The 20,920-nt window shown below is 38.6% G+C and overlaps 1 protein-coding gene across 8 annotated transcripts in view; it reads left to right on the top strand.

The window, feature by feature from the left end:
* The window catches only part of UNC13B (unc-13 homolog B), a 244,963-nt gene that overhangs the window by 76,629 nt on the left and 147,414 nt on the right, over positions 1-20,920 (top strand). For 3 of the 8 annotated variants that reach the window (XM_059142422.1, XM_059142421.1, XM_059142423.1), the window contains exons 3-6: positions 10,717-10,816; positions 15,583-15,700; positions 16,893-17,016; positions 20,034-20,107. In XM_059142422.1, coding sequence (XP_058998405.1) covers positions 10,717-10,816; positions 15,583-15,700; positions 16,893-17,016; positions 20,034-20,107 — 416 coding nt within the window. Of the gene's footprint in view, positions 1-10,716; positions 10,817-15,582; positions 15,701-16,892; positions 17,017-20,033; positions 20,108-20,920 lie in introns of those variants that run through there. The other 5 variants (XM_059142428.1, XM_059142426.1, XM_059142424.1 and 2 more) reach the window with 4 other exon arrangements.

The raw sequence follows: 20,920 nt of genomic DNA, 5'->3' as shown, positions 1-20,920 counted from the left end.
CTGAAAGGTAGGACTGGTAGAGAAGTGAATCCAAAGCAACCGGAAGATAGACTGTGGTGGGGAGGGTCCAGCTCCCTGCAAGCGGCGGAGCAATGGAGCACAAAATCGGGACTTTTAAAAGTCTGTTCCGCTGAGGCACATTGCTCCAGAGGCTAAAACGGGGTGAAGCTCATGCAGGGTCAGTGTGGCCTCAGGCCCTGTAGGGTCACAGAAAGATCAGGGGTGTCTTGAGTGTCGCAGAGCTTGCAGGTATTAGAACGGGGAAGCCAGCTACAGAGACAGAGCCGAGGAGTGAGCTCACAGCTCGGGGGTTACCTTGAACGGGTCGCAGGCTCGGTGAGCTTGGAGCGCTGCCAAAGGCCAGGGAGATGGGAGTAAATGGGCTCTGTTCTCTGAGGGAGCACTGAGGAGTGGGGCCCCGAACTCTCAGCTCCACCAGGCTGGAGACCGGGAGGCCGCCATTTCCATTCCTGTCTTCCGGAACTCTAAGGAAAGCGTTCAGGGAACAAAAGCTCTTGAATGCGAACCCGAGCAGATTACTCAGCCCGGCTCCTGGTAAGGGCGGGGCAATTCTGCCTGGGGCAAAGACACTTGAGAATCACTAAACAGGCCCCTCCCCCAGAAGATCAACAGGAAATCGAGCCAGGACCAAGTTCACCTACCAATAGTGAGGTTTCAATACAAAGGAGAGCAGCAGAATTCCAGAGGAGGAGAAACCAAAGCATGGAACTCATGGCTTTCTCCCCATGATTCTTTAGTCTTGTAGTTAATTAATATTTTTTCTTTTTAAATTTTTTTCTCTCTTCTTTTGCTAAATTTTTTAAACTTTTACCCTTTTTAAAATGTTTTTTAACTAGTTTATCTAATATATATATATTTTTTCTTTTTTCTATTTCTTTATTCGTTTTCTTTTTAATTGTTTCTTTTTTTTTTCTTTTTTCTTTCTGAACCTCTTTTTATCCCTTTTCTCTCCCCTCATGATTTGGGATCTCTTCTGATTTGGTTAAAGCATATTTTCCTGGGGTCTTTGCCACCCTTTTAGTATTTTACTTGCTCCTTCATCTACTCTTATCTGGACAAAATGACAAGGTGGAAAAATTCACCACAAAAAAAAGAACAAGAGGCAGTACCGAAGGCGAGGGACCTAATCAATACAGACATTGGTAATATGTCAGATCTAGAGTTCAGAATGACGACTCTCAAGGTTCTAGCCAGGTTCGAAAAAGGCGGATGATATTAGAGAAACGCTCTCAGGAGAAATAAAAGCCCTTTCTGGAGAAATAAAAGAACTAAAATCTAACCAAGTTGAAATAAAAAAAGCTATTAATGAGGTACAATCAAAAATGGAGGCTCTGACTGCTAGGATAAATGAGGCAAAAGAAAGAATTAGTGATATAGAAGACCAAATGACAGAGAATAAAGAAGCTGAGCAAAAGAGGGACAAATAGCTACTGGACCATGAGGGCAAATTTGAGAGATAAGTGACACCATAAGACAAAACAATATTAGAATAATTGGGATTCCAGAAGAAGAAGAAAGAGAGAGGGGAACAGAAGGTATATTGGAGAGAATTATGGAGAGAATTTTCCCAATATGGCAAAGTGAACAAGCATCAAAATCCAGGAGGTGCAGAGTACCCCCCTCAAAATCAATAAGAATAGGTCCACATCCCGTCACCTAATAGTAAAATTTACAAGTCTTAGTGACAAAGAGAAAATCCTGAAAGCAGCCCAGGAAAAGAAGTCTGTAACATACAATGGTAAAAATATTAGATTGGCAGCAGACTTACCTACAGAAACCTGGCAGGCCAGAAAGAGCTGGCATGATATATTCAGAGCACTAAACGAGAAAAGCATGCAGCCAAGAATACTATATCCAACTAGGCTATCATTGAAAATAGAAGGAGAGATTAAAAGCTTCCAGGACAAACAAAAACTGAAAGAATTTGCAAACACCAAACCAGCTCTACAGGAAATATTGAAAGGGGTCCTCTAAGCAAAGAGAGAGCCTAAAAGTAGTAGATCAGAAAGGAACAGAGACAATATACAGTAACAGTCACCTTACAGGCAATACAATGGCACTAAATTCATATCTCTCAATAGTTACCCTGAATGTTAATAGGCTAAATGCCCCAATCAAAAGACACAGGGTATCAGAATGGATAAAAAAAAACAAAACCCATCTATATGAGGCCTACAAGAAACTCATTTTAAACCTGAAGACACCTCCAGATTTAAAGTGAGGGGGTGGAAAACAATTTACCATGCTAATGGACATCAGAAGAAAGCAGGAGTGGCAATCCTTATATCAGATCAATTAGATTTTAAGCCAAAGACTATAATAAGAGATGAAGAAGGACACTATATGATACTCAAAGGATCTGTTCAACAAGAAGATCTAACAATTTTAAATATCTATGCCCCTAACGTGGGAGCAGCCAACTATATAAACCAATTAATAACAAAATCAAAGAAACACAATCAACAAAAATACAATAATAGCGGGGGACTTTAACACTCCCCTCACTTAAATGAACAGATCATCCAAGCCAAAGATCAAAAAGGAAATAAAGGCCTTAAATGACACACTGGACCAGATGGACATCACAGATATATTCAGAACATTTCATCCCAAAGCAACAGAATACACATTCTTCTCTAGTGCACATGGAACATTCTCTCCTTGGTCCTAAATCAGGTCTCAACTGGTAAAAAAGATTGGGATCATTCCCTGCATATTTTCAGACCACAATGCTCTGAAGCTAGAACTCAATCACAAGAGGAAATTTGAAAAGAACACAAATACATGGAGACTAAACAGCATCCTTCTAAAGAATGAATGGGTCAATCAGGAAATTAAAGAAGATTTGAAAAAATTCATGGAAACAAATGATAATGAAAACAAAATGGTTCAAAATCTGTGGGACACAACAAAGGCAGTCCTGAGAGGAAAATATATAGTGGTTCAAGCCTTTCTCAAGAAACAAGAAAGGTCTCAGGTACACAACCTAACCCTACACCTAGAGGAGCTGGAGAAAGAACAAGAAAGAAACCCTAAGCCCAGCAGGAGAAGAGAAATCATAAAGATCAGAGCAGAAATCAATGAAATAGAAACCAAAAAAAACAATAGAACAAATCAATGAAACTAAGAGCTGGTTCTCTGAAAGAATTAATAAGATTGATAAACCCCTGGCCAGACTTATCAAGAAGAAAAGAGAAAGGACCCAAATAAATAAAATCATGAATGAAAGAGGAGAGATCACAACTAACACCAAAGAAATACAAACAATTATAAGAACATATTATGAGCAAAAATACGCCAGCAAATTTGACAATCTGGAAGAAATGGATGCATTCCTAGAGACATATAAACTACCACAACTGAACCAGGAAGAAATAGAAAGCCTGAACAGACCCATAACCAGTAAGGAGATTGAAACAGTCATCAAAAATCTCCAAACAAACAAAAGCCCAGGGCCAGATGGCTTCTCGGGGGAATTCTACCAAACATTTAAAGAAGAATTAATTCCTATTCTCCTGAAAATGTTCCAAAAAATAGAAATGGAAGGAAAACTTCCAAACTCATTTTATGAGGCCAGCATCACCTTGATCCCAAAACCAGACAAGGATCCCCCCCCCCCAAAAAAAAAGAGAACTACAGACCAATATCTTTGATGAACACAGATGCAAAAATTCTCACCAAAATACTAGCCAGTAGGGTTCAACAGTACATTAAAAGGATTATTCACTAAGACCAAGTGGGATTTATTCCAGGGCTGCAAGCTTGGTTCAACATCTGCAAATCAATCAATGTGATACAACACGTTAATAAAGAACAAGAACCATATGATACTCCCAATAGATGCTGAAAAAGCATTTGACAAAGTACAGCATCCCTTCCTGATCAAAACTCTTCAAAGTGTAGGGATAGAGGGCACATACCTCAATATTATCAAAGTCATTTATGAAAAACCCACCACAAATATCATTCTCAATGGAGAAAAACTGAAAGCTTTTCCACTAAGGTCAGGAACATGGCAGGGATGTCCATTATCACCACTGCTATTCAACATAGAATTAGAAGCCCTAGCCTCCGCAATCAGACAACAAAAGGAAATTAAAGGCTTCCAGATCAGCAAAGAAGAAGTCAAACTATCACTCTTCGCAGATGATATGATACTATAAGTGAAAACCCAAAAGACTCCACTCCAAAACTGCTAGAAATTGTACAGGAATTCAGTAAAGTATCAGGATATAAAATGAATGCACAGAAATCTGTTGCATTTCTCTACACCAACAACAAGACAGAAGAAAGAGAAATTAATGCGTCAATCCCATTTATAATTGCACCCAAACCCATAAGATACCTAGGAATAAACCTAACCAAAGAGGCACAGAATCTATACTCAGAAAACTATAAAGTACTCATGAAAGAAATTGAGGAAGACACAAAGAAATGGAAAAATGTTCCATGCTCCTGAATCGGAAGAATAAATATTGTGAAAATGTCTATGCTACCTAAAGCAATCTACACATTTAATGCAATTCCTATCAAAATACCATCCATTTTTTTCAAAGAAATGGAACAAATAATCCTAAAATTTATATGGAACCAGAAAAGACCTTGAATAGCCAAAGGGATATTGAAAAAGAAAGCCAAAGTTGATGGCATCACAATTCTGGACTTCAAGCTCTATTACAAAGCTGTCATCATGGTACTGGCACAAAAACAGACACATAGATCAATGGAAAAGAATAGAGAGCCCAGAAATAGACCCTCAACTCTATGGTCAACTAATCTTCAACAAAGTAGGAAAGAATGTCCAATGGAAAAAGGACAGCCTCTTCAATAAATGGTGTTGGGAAAACTGGATGGCCACATGCAGAAAAATGAAATTGGACCATTTCCTTACACCACACCCAAAAATAGACTCAAAATGGATGAAGGACCTCAATGTGAGAAAGGAATTCATCAAAATCCTTGAGGAGAACACAGGCAGCAACCTCTTCGACCTCAGCCACAACAACATTTTCCTAGGAACATTGCCAAAGGCAAGGGAAGCAAGGGCAAAAATGAACTATTGGGATTTTATCAAGATCAAAAGCTTTTGCACAGCAAAGGAAACAGTTAACAAAACCAAAAGACAACTGACAGAATGGGAGAAGATATTTGCAAATGACATATCAGATAAAGGGCTAGTGTCCAAAATCTATAAAGAACCTAGCAAACTCAACACCCAAAGAACAAGTAATCCAATCAAGACACGGGCAGAAGACATGAACAGACATTTCTGCAAAGAAGACATCCAGGTGGCCAACAGACACATGAAAAAGTGCTCCATATCATTCGGCATCAGGGAAATACAAATCAAAACCACAATGAGATATCACCTCACACCAGTCAGAATGGCTAAAATTAACAAGTCAGGAAATGACAGATCCTGGAAGGATGCGGAGAAAGGGGAACCCTCCTACACTGTTGGTGGGAATGTAAGCTGGTGCAACCACTCTGGAAAACAGCATGGAGATTCCTCAAAATGTTGAAAATAGAACTACCCTATGACCCAGCAATTGCATTACTGGGTATTTACCCTAAAGATACAAACATAGTGATCTGAAGGGGCACGTGCACCTGAATGTTTATAGCAGCAGTGTCTACAATAGCCAAACTACAGAAAGAACCTAGATGTCCATCAACAGATGAGTGGATAAAGTAGATGTGGTATATATACATAATGGAATACTATGCAGCCACCAAAAGAAATGAAATCTTGCCATTTGCGACGACATGGATGGAACTAGAGGGTTTCATGCTTAGCGAAATAAGTCAATCAGAGAAAGACAACTATCATATGATCTCCCTGGTATGAGGAAGTGGAGACGCAACATGGGGGGTTTAGGGGGTAGGAGAAGAATAAATGAAACAAGATGGGATTGGGAGAGAGACAAACCATAAGTGACTCTTAATGTCATAAAACAAACTGAGGGTTGCTGGGGGGAGGGGGGTTTGGGAGAAGTGGGGTGGGTTATGGACACTGGGGAGGGTATGTGCTATGGTGAGTGCTGTGAAGTGTGTAAACCTGGCGATTCATAGACCTGTACCCCTGGGGATAAAAATATATATTATATGTTTATAAAAAAAAATAAAAAAGAAAAAAAATGTTAAACCTATCTAGTGAAAATTTAAAGTCCCCTTACCTCTTGGCCAACTCAATTCTACTTCTTCCCAGTAACTCTCTAGAGGTTTGTATATACCTTCTCAGATTTTTTCTTTGTATATGCACATATAAACAAATAGATTAACCTTGTTCAGTCTGCTTTTATTCCAATAACACATCACTTTTAGTGTGTGTATACATATATCTGGTTCTTCTTTTTTATTTTTATTTAAGTATTTAGAGTTAACTTTGGATGCATCTGGGTGGCACTGTTGGTTAAGCTTCTGACTCTTGGTGGGCTCAGGTCGTGATCTCAGGATCATGGGACTGGGCCCCACATCAGGCTCCGTGCTCAGTGCAGTGGCTTGAGTTTTTCTCCCCCTCTCCTGCTGTTCCTCCCCGCTGTGCATGTATGTGCGTGCATGCTTTCTCTGTCTAAATAAATAAATGAGTAAATCTTAAAAAAAAAATTAACTTTGTGCCCATTGTGAGGTTCGAACTCATGACCCCGAGATCAGGAGTTTCATGCTCTACCAACTGAGCCAGGCAGGTACCCCTCTGGTTCTTTCTTTCTATTTAAAAAAAAAATTTTTTTTTTTAAAAGAGTTTATTTATTTACTTGACAGAGATCACCAGTAGGCAAAGAGGCAGGCAGAGAGAGAGAGAGGGAACGGGCTCCCTGCTGAGCAGAGAGCCCGATGCTGATGCCGATGCCAATGCAGGGCTCCGATGCTGGCTCAATCCCACGATCCTGAGATCATGACCTGGACCGAAGGCAGAGGCTTAACTCACTGCGCCACTCAGGCGCCCCCTTTCTTTTTAAGTGTACAGATTTTTTTTTTTATAAATTTGTACCCTAGGATCTTGATTGATGAATATTTAGGTTACTTCCATTTTTTACTATTATAAGGAATACATGTTTTTGTGCATTTATTATTGTCTGCTTTTGTTAATGTATCTATACAGTGGAGTCTAGAAGTAGAGAATTGCTGGGACAAGGGTATGCATTTTTAAAAAATTTGGTAGCTGCTGCCACATTGCACTTCTGATAGTTTTGGGGAGATTATACTTAAATGAAAAGTATATGAGTGTTGATGAGTGCTGGGTGTTATATACAACTAATGATTCATTGAACACTGCACCAAAAACTAATGATGTAGTTTATGTTGACTAATTTAGTGCAATAAAAAAATGAGTGTTTATCCAAATTCTTATCCACATTAGGTAGTATGAAACTTTTTTTTAAAAAAGATTTTGTTTATGTATTTAACAGAGAGAGAGATCATAAGTAGGTAGAGAGAGAGGGGGAAGCAGGCTCCCCACCAAGCATAGAGCCTGATGTGGGGCTCCATCCCAGACCCTGAGATCATGACCTGAGCTGAAGGCAGAGGCTTAACCCACTGAGCCACCCAGGTGCCCAGTATGAAACTTTTTAATCTTTACCCATCATAAGGTGAAAATAGTATTTACTTGTTTTAATATACATTTTCTTAATTATGAATGTCAAGTTACAGAGAGTTATTTTATTTATTGCTGGGGAAAAGGGAAGGTACTGCGGATTACTGGGAAAAAGTGAACATGATTAGGAACCCATGGAATGCTGAAAAAAACCAAACCTTGGGTACAATAGGAACTAAAACAGTTACTGAGCCTATTGTTCTCTCCACTAGTGAGGTCTCTCTTTCAGAGAATCTGTTTTATTTTCCTTTCTCTTCTAGCTGGCTTTCTGTGCTTACCTGTTATGTACACAGCCCTTGATGGCAGCTCCAGTGGAGTATACATACTTCTCTGAGCTTCAGCACCAACCACCAATTGTGTCTCTATTTCTTTCTTTTCCTTATTTAAGATCTTTTGAGAGGGAATTGGATTGGTTTCTGTTTTTGTTGACCACTTCAGGGATTAGCTACTCTTGGGTGGCATCTAAACCTGCTCTGGTTAGCTGTCGTTGGATGTTGGGGGGTAGAGTACAAAATCATGATAGGAAACATAGCTCAGTGGTCTATTACAGTGCTACTGAATATGGATGGGGATTCTCTCATGTAGATAGACTTATATTTTCATATATATTAAGTATAATTCTGGTAAACTTCTAATGTCTAAGTATAAAACTATGTAATTTTTAAAATGATTTCATAAGGATTTAATAATAGTTCTAATAGTTAAAATGGCTATGATTTGTTGAACACTTGCTATATCATGGCATTGCCTAAATACTTTTACAAATGTCTTATTTAATTATCACAATGAACTTAGAGTATTGTATTATTCTCACTTTTATTATTTAAAATTTTTTGAGAGGGGAGAGACAGAGGAGAGGGAGAGGGAATCTCAAGCAGGCTCTATGACCAGTGCAGAGCCCAACATGGGGCTTAGTGTCACAGCTCTGAGATTGTGACCTGAACTGAAATCAGAGTCGAACACTTAACCAACTGAGCCACCCAGGCACCCCTAAATTTTTTTTTTAGGTTTTTTTTTTTTTTTTAAGATTTTATTTATTTATTTGACAGAGAGAGATCACAAGTAGAGAGAGAGGCAGGCAGAGAGAGAGAGAGAGGGAAGCAGGCTCCCTGCTGAGCAGAGAGCCCGATGGATGCGGGCCTTGATCCCAGGACCCTGAGATCATGACCTGAGCCGAAGGCAGCGGCTTAACCCACTGAGCCACCCAGGCGCCCACCCCTAAATATTTTTAATGAGTATAGTTGACATACAATGTTACATTTTTATGTGTATAATGTCATGATTCTGTAAGTTTATACGTTATGCTGTGTTTACCACAAGTATAGCTAGTCTGTCACCATATAGTAGTATCACAATACCTTTGACTATATTCCTTTTGCTGTGTTTTTTATTTCTGTGACTTATTCATTCCATAACTGGAAGCCTGTATCTCTCTCCATTTTTTCCTTTCCCACCCATCTGGCAACCATCAGTTTGTTCTCTGTGTTTTTGGGTCTGATTCTGCATGGTTTTGTTTTGTTTTGTTTAGTTTTTAAGATTTATTTATGGGGGGGGGGGCGGGGAGGGAGAAAGCAAGTGAGGGGAAGGGCAGAGGGAGAAGCAGGGAGCTAAGCAGGGAGCCTGAATTGGGACTCCATCCCAGGACCCTGAGATCATGACAAGAGCTGAAGGCAGCTACTTAACTAACTGAGCCACCCAGGTGCCCCATGATTCTGCTTTTTGAGAGACTGCACAATTTCTAACGATGCTTTAGAGAAGATTGACCTTCTGTTAGAAGTGCATGTCAGGGCCTATTAACTGATACCCCTAACATTAGGTAATCATTTTAAATAATCTTTGCCTATTTGATGAGTCAAAAATGATAGTCTTTTTTCATTTTATAATGTTAAGATTAATTTCTTACATAGAAAAGTGAACTATTAGTTCAGTGCCTCTGATCATGGTTCATGTCAGTGTATTAGGGGACATGCAAAACGTGCTATATTTAAGCAGTTAGTATTCAATTTATATTCTCAGGTTAAAGAATCTCCTTTTCTGAACTCTATAATAATATTGCTTTTTTTTTCTTTTTTAAAGATTTATTTATTTAAGGGGTGCCTGGGTGGCTGAGTTGGTTGTCATCAACTCTTGGTTTTGGCTGGGGTCGTGATCTTGGGGTCCTGGGGTGGAGCCCTGTGTCAGGCTCCATGCTCAGCATGGAGTGTGCTTGAGATTCTCTCTCTCCCTCTGTCCCTTCTACTTGTGCTGCCCTCTCTCAAATAAATAAATAAATAAATAAATAAATCCTTTTTAAAAAAAAATTATTTGAGAGTGAGCGTGAGTGCACAGTGGGGGAGGGGCAGAGAGAGGGAGAGAGAATCCCAAGTGGACTCCTGCTGAGTGGAGAGCCCATGAGGATAGGGGGGAGCTCGATTGGACCTGCTGAAACCAAGAGTCAGGTGCTCAATGGACCAATTCACCCAGGTGCCCCAGTATTGCTTTTTATGTAAGTTGTGTTTTAGGCCAGCCTGAATAGATGAAGCTTGGAATCCCTTTCTTTTATGAAGGTTTTTTTCTCAATTTTTGTCCCTTTCAACAGCTAGAGATAATCCTTTCCTCTCCTTCAATCTTTACCATTTTTTCTCTTTCTCTTATGGTACTTACTCATTTTGTTAATTTATGTATCTTATCTTTTCTATTTGATCAATTAAATTTTTTTTTTTAAACTGAAGATTGGCAATAAAATCAATTCAGTTGGTTATGATTAATGTTTTAATAGTTTAAATAAATTAGAACAGGAAATATCAATGTATCACATCATATATTTCATGAAGCTTTGTTTTCATTTGTGTGTATGTGTGTCTCCAGGGTCAAATATGTATTTCTAAAATTTGAAAAACTATTTTAGCTTATGCTTTTGAGAATAGAATGTGTTTAATAATTTTTTACAGCTCTGTATGCTTAGAATGATGCCATATAGTACAATATATAGTTTTATTTTTTCTTCATCATAAAATACTTTAATTTGGGTTACTCAGTTCCAAAGACTTTGTGAGATTGAGTAACAATTTGAGCACTAAGTATTACATCTTCACTGTGCATTTTTTTGCATTTTTTTAAAGATAAATTTAACACATATGTGACCCTGAAAGTGCAGAATGTGAAGAGCACAACTGTAGCAGTTCGTGGTGATCAACCTTCTTGGGAACAAGATTTTATGTTGTAAGTGCTTTGCAGCAGCAGCTGCCTACAGTATTCTTTATGAAAATTACAGAGTTATAAGAACAAGTGAGGGGTATGGTGGGGTGAAGTAAATCTGCAGTTTTGTTCTCTCCTGGGTTTGTAATTGATCTGCATTATGCGAATTATGAATGTAAGTAAACTCCAAGTTCATTTATGTGGGTAAATATACTGCCTGGTCAGATTTTCCCAGTGGTCAGAATTAAGATATAGTACAATATACTTAGCATGAAAGTAAACACAATTTGAATCTTGCTTCGATTCTCAGAAGGCTCCTTGAAGGAATGTGTTATGTGTGCTCATGCGTGCGTGTGTGTGTATATGTGTGTGTGTGTCAGACAGAGAGACAGAGAGAATGTGTATATGTGTGTGTATATCCAGGTTACCTGCTATAGAAGATAAGGATTTCTGTGCTTAAAATCCTTTTGCTTTATAGAGTGAAATGTCCTACTTTCCCCTAATTAATAGAAATGAGTAACTATTAGAATTTCTTTCGTATTACCCCAAATGTAGTACATTGTAAGCTCTGGCTTACAACTGTAGCCAGCAACTGGTCATTTCCCTTTTTTCCTCTGCAATTTCAGACATTTTTTTCTTGCTCTAGAAAAGGGGAAAATGTAGAATATCATTTTGAAGGACTGTACAAGTCATTAAACTTCTCTGAGTACCAGTTACTTCACCTGTATAGGTGTATTTTTCTTACAAGGATATGCTTCTTTTCTGGGAACTTAGGCATGAGGGTGTCAAACAAGAAAGTGTATTAAAATTGCTGTGAATTTTGAAATGGAAGTGAAATTGCTTTACAAATTTTGTAGTACACCTCAGAAGCACATAGGGATGATTATTTTCTTGTACATATATTCCAATCCTTTGAGCTTTTAATGTATTACTTATAGTACCATTTAGGAAACTAGATTGTAAATAAGGGTGAGATTATGAGCAGCTGGGTTAATAAGACAGTAGCAAAAGGGATAGAAAAAGATGGAAAGAAGGTGTTAAGGAGGTAGACTTGTCTTGCATGATTGGGTAGGTATTGTATTCCTCATTAGGATAGAGGACACTATAAGATCAGTTATATAGCTTGTATTTGAGGTTCTTACAGGACTAGTAGGAGGAGAGGTACAGAAGATAGTTAAGAACTTGGACCTGGCACTTGGGAAAGAAGTCAGGGTTGGAGAAATATTTTGGTTGGTTGGAACTGTAGATGTAGATGAGGAAGCTTAGGGAGATGCTAAGTAAATTGAGAACAGGGCCTGGGGTAAATCCTGGAAGGGCATCAGCATTTTAAGTGGGACACAGGGGGCTAAACAAGAATGAACAGAGAAAAGGAGAAACAAGAAGCTGAGAGAGAACTGGGGCTTCAAGAAGAGAGAGGGCCAGTGTTGTCACATTTCTCATTGGTTGCCTCTCTCTCAAGTTTATAAGCCTCATTCATTCCCTTTCTCAGTTACAGTGATGTGAGAGTGAGACTGTGTGTTTCTTTTTTTTTTTTTTTTTGAGACTTATAAAATGAAATGTGTTTATTGTTTTTCATGGACTTTTTTTTTTTTTATAATTTTTTTATTTTATATATACCTGTAGTGTACATAGTCAGCTATGAGAGGTTTATTCAGGTCTCTTCCCATGGTTGTTTGGCATATAAAATCCAGCAATTCTACTTTATTCTGACTTCCATTTGGCAGTAATAATCATTTACTGTTACAACTGTTCCCATTGTATGAAACCTAGCAATCTTATGTAGCCTCTCATCAGCATAACTAGCTTTATTCTTGTGTGTTTATTTTCTAATTACCCATAGAGCTTCCTCTTTCAATCCTTCTGTGATATGAATTTTTTTTTTCATCTCCCACCTTGAGATGCTGTGTGAATTTTACTCTGTCCTCTGTTATACATGAATTTTACTAGTTACATTTTCCTCTTTTCTGCTCCTATTCCTTATTCCTCCTCCCCTGTTCTTTTGTTACTGACAGCTCCATTGCTGGTCTCTTGTCTCCCTTTCTCCTTTTTCCTTCTTCCTGATTTATTATATGGTGGTATCTAATAGTCATTCTTGTATTTTTGTTATTCATCTTTAATATTTTTGTATCTTATTTCCAGGACTATATTATTCATTTAAGGATAAGCAGGGCATCTTTAGTTACTATGAATTTGCCTAGCCCCAAATCTTGTATATGTATATGCATATATACTTGTTGATTAATTAATAGAGAAAAGAAGTTTCCCCAGAGCTTTAGGGATGAGGCATGATCAGAACTCTCAGACTTCTTTTAAGTTGTAGATGAGTGAAGAAACTTCTTATAGGAGATAGCCTCATTGAGTTTTATTACCCAGAGTTCCCTAAAGAACTTTTTTCTGTCCAAGTTAAGCTGTAAAGACCTCTGGCTATTTCTTTCATCTATTGGATTGATATGTTGCTTAGGACTTGCTATAGGAACATTATGTATGTATCCCCAACCAATTTTTCTTTTACATATTCAAAAGATTTGGGGGTGTCACATGTCTTTTCCAATGCTAATTGATTAATTAGGTTGAATGAAACTGTGTGACAAAAGCTTAGTTTCCTCACGCCGTGAACACCTTAGCTTACTACTGGCTGGGTTTAGTTATTTTGTGGTTTTGAACAGCTCTCAAGAGCTTAGAAGGTTTTAGAGATAGAAATCAGGTCCTATATAATGTGTATTACTCAAAATACCAAACCATATGTATTTTATGTGCTGAGGAAACATTAATTAAATGAAAAAATGATCTCAGTACATTCTCTGTTCTAGTGTATTTATGAAAAAGGGATGACTTTTCTTTGCTTCACTTGTTTTCAACATACTTGATGAGAAGTCTTTGGCTCTAATACCACATCCTAAACTTGTGATTCTGAGAACATGTATTTTTTTTTTTTTAAGATTATTTATTTATTTGAGAGAAAGAGAGGGAGCGCACACAAGCAAGGCAGAGGGACAGAGAGAGAGGGAGAAACAGACTCACTGTTGAGTAGGGAGCCCGAAGTGGGGCTTGATCCCAGGACCCTGTGACCTGAGCCGAAAGCAGATGCTTAATAGACTGAGCCACCCAGGTGCCCAAGAACATGTATCTGACTAGAAGAGGGAAACCAAACTTTCTCTAAAGTGTGAACTTCCCTTTTACCAAGACGGCACCGTAAGGCTAAGAAGGAAGCCCCTGCTTCTCTGAAAGCTGAAGCCAAAGCAAAGGCTTGAAAGGCCAAGAAAGTGGAGCTGAAAGGCATCCACAGTCACACAAAAAACAAAGTCCCACACATCATCTACGTTCCAACAAGCCAAGAATCTGTGTCTCTGAAAGCAGCCCAAATATCCTCAAAAGAGTACCCTTTGGAGAAACAAGCTTGATCACTATGCCATCATCAAGTTCCCCCGACTATTGAGTCAGCCATGAAGAAAATAGAAGACAGCAACACACTTGTGTTCATTGTGAATATCAAGGCCAATAAGCACCAGCTCAAACAGGCTGTGAAGAACCTCTATGATATTAATGTGGTCAAGGTCAATACCTTGATCAGGCCTGAAGGAGAGAAGAAGGCATATGTTTGACTGGCTCCTGACTGTAATGCTTTGGATGTTTCCAAAAAAATTTGGGTCATCTAAACTGAGTCGAGCTGGCTAAATCTAAATACAAATTTTTTCACCATAAAAACAAAAAAAGGAAACTGTGAACTTGAAACTTCATGTAATGAAAGCTGTTGTCTCACTGAGAATACCTTTCTACTTTATCTGCTAGAATTTTTTTTTAATGTTTCTTGCATTTCCTTTCAAATAACTCTCTATTTCAATAAAAGCCTTTTGGAGGATGTTTTTAGCATAATATAAGTGTTTGCTTGTTCCCCTTTAAGACTATAATTATATTTAAGTTGGCCCTTCCAAGCTGATATTCTACTACGTATGATGCTATTTTTGCTTGTGGTTAGTGGCCCTTTCTGGAATTTCTTTTCAGAAATTTTTTTCCTAGTTATTACAGGATAATCATTGTGTTTATAACTATCCTCTGACAAACATTTTGTTTAGAAGGAACGGTGTTTTAACTGGGTTCTCCAGGGGCTGAGTGCAGAGTGAACTGGTATACTCTAGTGTTCCTTACCTGCCTCTGACCCATCAGAATTAGATCTTCTCAGGGGCCCATTTACTTCTGCTTGGAATCCCTTGCATAAGTCTTGTAAAGAAGCCTTGCCTTTTCCTAAGTTTCCTATATGTAGTTTGTAAGTGTAAGTTGAGGGCAGTGTTACTATTAATAATAAAACATATAAAAGTGGTTAGTAAGGGTAGAGATTGTAGACTTGCAGGCCTAGCAGTAATGCCCTTATTATTTACCCCCCGCCTTTTTTGTGCAAGTGCATTAATCTAACCATATTTGTAGTTCCAAAGGAGAGGGGACGGATGGACAAAGGCATTTTTGTATAGATAATTACATAGTTTTCTAGGAACCTGAAGAATGGTTGTAGCATTCTGGGACATTTTGATTTTCCTGACAATAGGATCCTGGTGAGAAAGTATTCAAGGTATAGCAAAACAGGAGATGTAGATGTAGGAGATACATATTTCGTATTATTTGGCTTTCTTTTTTTTTTTTTTTCAAATTTATTTATTTATTTTTTTAGTGATCTCTACACCCAGCATGGGGCTCAGACTCACAACCCTGATATCAAGAGTCATATTCTCTTCCTACTGAGACTGCCTGGCACCCCTATCTGGCTTTCTTTAAAGGGCTTTCTTCTTTTCCTTCAGTGAAATTAGTCGCCTGGACCTAGGTCTAAGTGTGGAGGTATGGAACAAAGGACTGATCTGGGACACCATGGTGGGGACCGTGTGGATTGCACTGAAGACTGTTCGTCAGTCGGATGAGGTCAGTCGATGCATTGCCCATTTGGAGGTACAGTTCTACCCTGTGCTTGTCCCAGTCCTGGCTCCGTTCAGCTTATATTCACCATGCATCTCAGATTGCTCTGTCCCCCTTCCTAATTTGTGAGCATGCAACCAGCCTATTCCTAACCTCACACAGAGGTTTAATAGATTTTATTTAATTCTTGTTTTCTCTCTGTTTTATGACTGAACTCAGAGGTGCCAGAACATCTCTTTAGAACATATCAGGTAGATAGCCCCTTCTGAGTACTGTGTATGTGGGAGAGAGAGAGACAGATCAGAGGGAAAAGGAGAGAAGAGGGGGAGTAAGTATATGTTTGTGATCTAATACCTCTGGTTTCTGCATTCTCCTCTAAGATGCTATCCTGGGAGAGGTTCCATTAAAATTCCTTAGCCTGGATCCCATTCTCTGCTTTATTTCTTTGAATCACAAATTGCCAGGGAACTGCTTTCAGTCTTCCATCTTCCACATGTAACCCTAACAGAGTTTAAGACATTACCATGGATAGCAATTGTTATTTACCCTGGCTCTATACATTATTTCCAAGAGTGGTTTTCTACTCCATTTTCCCAGATTAAAACATAACTCAGCATCATATTCCCATACACACTCACTTTGAACCTGGAAAAAATGTATTATATTCCTGTTTGGCTTTAACATTGACTGTGTGCTTTCTCTGGGTGTAGGAATAGTGAAGGTCTGCCTCTCTTTCCTAAATTCTTTTAATTCTAGCTATCTCTACTTCCCTAGGCAGATGGAAAGTTTATTTTTATTGTGGCTCCAGTTCAGGTCTACTTTAAGTAGCAATGTTAGTAGCTCTCTACTGATTAGAAGTAGTAATACATATTAAGTGACACAGCCATTAAAAGTTGTGCAGATTACATATTGATCTGTTGAGATGTTTGGTTTTTGAGTTTGGTACTCCAGAATTCTATGTTCAGTGGGCTTGCAGAGAGCTGAGCATGGTGTAAGCTTCTCTTCCGCCAAGGAGGGAGAACGGAAGCCACATAGCAGCAGAGACAAATAGTGACAGTGGTGTGTTTGCCTCATCAGGATGTGAGTGGTCTCCAGGAGCTCTCCAACAATGACATTCAGAAGAAAACACCCAGCTCTTAAAACAGGAGGAGGGGGGTCATGAAGAAATAAAGTTTAATCTTAGATCTCTGTTTTTTAGGAAGGGCCTGGGGAGTGGTCCACATTGGAGGCAGAGACATTGATGAAAGATGATGAGATCTGTGGAACGAAAAACCCGACTCCTCATAAGATTTTGCTTGATACAAGATTTGAGTTGCCTTTTGGTGAGTCTATTGAATTAGACTTTAAAAACCACCTAACACTTTTTATCATATTGTTAACAATTGTTTGCTAGTCTCATTACTGTATTTTTTGTCTTGTCAGCTATTCCTTTGAGGGCATTCTGACATTTTCTACTCTAGTCCCTATAACACCTAGCCCAGAAATGGTGCAGACTGTAGAATGGTACTCATTAAAGAATCCACACTAAGTGCATTCTCTTCAAGTCAATAGGTTTCTCTGATATTTTAATGACAGGAAATACTTGCTTACTAGAGACAAAAGATTTATTCTTTTGATAATTTAATATTCATTGTCTTGAAGTGAATGTATACCTTGTGATTTGTCATTTTAAACATTGAAGTAGCATTAATAAATAGAAAAATATTTAAAAAATAATTTTAAAGTCAGAAAACCAAAAATACCATATGATTTCACTCATATGTGGAATTTAAGACACAAAACAGATGAACATAAGGGAGGGGGTGGAAAAATAAAAGAAAAAAAGGGAGGCAAACTGTAAGAGACTCTTAACTCTAGAAAATAAACTGAGGGTTACTGGAGGGATGATCGGTCAGGAGATGGGTGATGGGCATTAAGGAGAGTACTTGATGTAATGAGCATTGGGTGTTATATGCAACCGATGAATCATTAAATTCTACCCCTGAATCTAATAATATACTCTATGTTAACTAAGTTGAATTTAAATGAAAAATATAAATAATTTTTAATAAGAACAGAAAAATACATGATCATGGCAAAAATAGTATTTTTGTATATATGCAGTTTTGCTAAAGAGTGGATCTGTGGAGCTCCTCACACTGTCAATCCATCCTCATTGCATTTTATTTTATTTATTTATTTTTATTTTAAGTAGGCTTCATGCTTAACATGGGGCTTTTGAATTCACTACGGTGAGATCAAGAGTCATGTGCTCCACAGATTGAACCAGCCAGGGCCCCTGCACCAAGGCATTTTAAAAGGACATTCCTCTCTTTAAATACTGCATCACTTACATCGTGTCATTGGTGGCAGTATACATTTCTGTCTAGATTTTAGTTTCATGAGGGCTCTTGTATATTTTATTTTGGTATCTTTTGAGTTGCTTGGCATATAATAGGTGTCTGATAAATGGGTTTTTGAATAAATGTTAAGGTAAAACCTCAGATAAATGAACGTGCATTTGCCAAGCTTGTGCCTCTATGATAACCACATTTGGGATTCAGTTTTATTTTTTTATTTTTTTACGTTTTTGGGGATACAGTTTTAAAAGGCATAAGAAAGGGAGGTGCCATAAAAAATTAATTAATTAATTAATTTAAAAAAAGAAAGGGAGGTGCTTGGGTGGTTCAGTCAGTTAAGGCTCCAACTCTTGTTTTTGGCTCAGGTCATGGTCTCAGGGTCATGAGATAGAGTCCAAGTAGGGCTCGCTGCTCAGTGGGGAGTTTGCTTCCCTCTCTGTCCCTCTGCCCCTCCTCCCGCTTAAATGCATACACTGGCTCTCTCTCTAAAATAAATAAATAAATCTTTTAGAAAACTAAAAAGGGAAGAATTTTAGCTTACGGTTTGCCATATTTTGGCAATGGAAATTTCTTTTGGACAATTCAGAAACCTGTGAAATATTCTATTCAGTTATATACCATTATCTTTTTAAGAATAGTAACATGATTTTTTTATTATGTTGAAAGTTCAGAAAATACAGGTATGCAAAAAGAACATGAAAATTTCTTACCACCTCATCAACTAGAGATGTTTTTTAAATGTTGATATGTTTCTTTTTATTTTTTTTAAACTTTTGTCTGTTACTTTTTTTTTTTTTTAACATTTTATTTATTCATTTGACAGAGAGAGAGAGCTCACAAGTAGGCACTTAGGCAGGCAGGGAGAGAGGGGGAAGCAGGCTCCCTGCTGAGTAGAGAGCCCGATGCAGGGCTTGATCCCAGGACCCTGAGATCATGATCTGAGCTGAAGGCAGAGGCTTAACCCACTGAGCCACCCAGGCGCTCTGTTTTTCATTTATTTTCAAAAAAATTTTTAGGGACATCTGGGTGGTTCAGTCATTAAGTGTCTGCCTTTTGCCTCAGGTCCTGTGGTCCTGGGATAGAGCCCCACATTAGGCTCCCTACTCAGTGGGGAGCCTGCTTCTCCCTTTTCCACTCCTCCTGCTTCTCCCTTTCCCGCTCCTCCTGTTTGTGTTCCTACTCTTGCTGTCTCTCTCTCTGTCAAATAAATTTTAAAAATCTTTTTTTTAAAGATTTTTTTTATTTATGTGAGAGAGAGCATGAGCTGGGGAGGGGCAGAGGAGAGGGAGAAGCACACTCCCTGCTGAGCAGAGAGCCCCTGTGTAAGGCTCGATCCCAGGACCCTGATATCGTGATGCAGGCTGATAGCAGATGCTTAACTGACTGAGCCACCCAGGCGCCACAATATATAAAATCTTTAAAAAATTAAAAAAATATATTTATTTATTTGAGAGAGAGTGAGGAGCAGAGAGAGAGGGAGAGTCTCAAGCAGACTCTGCACTGAGCGTGAAGTGCAACAAGGGGCTTGATCTCATGGCCCTGAGATTATAGTCTGAGCCAACACCAAGAGTTAGATGCTTAACCATCTGAGGTACCCAGGTGGCAAGATTTTATTCCTTTGATGGCTGAATAATATTCCAGTGTGTATATGTGTGTGTGTGTGTATACATATACCACATCTTCTTTATCCATAGAATGAGGTTTTCTGTTTCTGCAAAGAAACATCATTGAGATTTTGATAGCAAGTGCATTCAATATATAGATCACACTGAGCAGTGCTGACATTTTAACAATATTAAGTCCTCTGATCTAATGGGAGTAATAGTACCTTATTTTGTTTTTTTTTGTGAAGATTCAAGATGAAGTTTATGGCAAGAACCAAGCCTTCCAGTATAATTAGTCCATCACTTTCTAACTTTGATTATTTGATGGAATAAAGGATTATTGAGCCATGATTAAATTAACAACCTAGTAATTTAGTTTCTTCTTTTTCATGGTAGATATCCCAGAGGAGGAAGCCAGATATTGGACCTACAAGTTGGAACAAATCAATGTCTTGGGAGCTGACAGTGAGGTAGGAACTGCCTTATATGCAATACAGAAAGATGGGGAAAATTTCTTTCTAGGATACTATAGTTTGCCAAGGGAAGACCTAGGAGCATGTTAAAAAATGAAAGAATTTAAGCTTCATTAAAGAAAGAAGGCAACTGAAAGATCACTGGACATTCATTAGAAGGATCTGTTTCCCACTTCTTCTATTTTTCTCATTGTCCCCCATAATTGGCTGACTTGGTATTTAGTCTGATTGAGGACTCTGAGTGGAAGCTTATACTAGGGAAACTGTCCTCTTGTTACACAGGTGAGTGAAAAGCATTTTTTTTTTTAAAGATTTTATTTATTTATTTGACAGAGATCATAAGTAAGCAGAGAGGCAGGCAGAGTCAGAGGGAAGCAGGCTCCCTGCTGAGCAGAGAGCCTAATGCGGGACTCGATCCCAGGACCCTTAGATCATGACCTGAGCCGAAGGCAGTGGCTTAACCCACTGAGCCACCCAGGCACCCAGAAAAGCATTTCTTCTGCTAATTCCCAGATTTTGGGAAATACAGCTGACTGTTGAACAACAGGAATTTGAACTGTGTGGGTTCACTTGTACACAGATTTTTGTTTTTTAAGATTTTTATTTTATTTGTTAGAGATGGTGGGGAGAGAGAGAGAAAAAGAGAGTGAGTGCACAAGCAGGGGTAGTGGTAGCAGAGGGAGAAGCAGGCTACCCGCTGAGCAAGGAGCCCTTATAAGCTCAGTCCTAGGACGCTGGGATCATGACCTGACCCCAAGGCAGATGCTTAATTGACTGAGCCACCCAGGTGTCCTGTACACAGATTTTTTT

Source organism: Mustela lutreola, chromosome 12 (assembly GCF_030435805.1).
Source record: "Mustela lutreola isolate mMusLut2 chromosome 12, mMusLut2.pri, whole genome shotgun sequence".
Taxonomy (NCBI): Eukaryota; Metazoa; Chordata; class Mammalia; order Carnivora; family Mustelidae; genus Mustela; species Mustela lutreola.
This window is presented reverse-complemented; position numbering and strand designations above follow the sequence as displayed.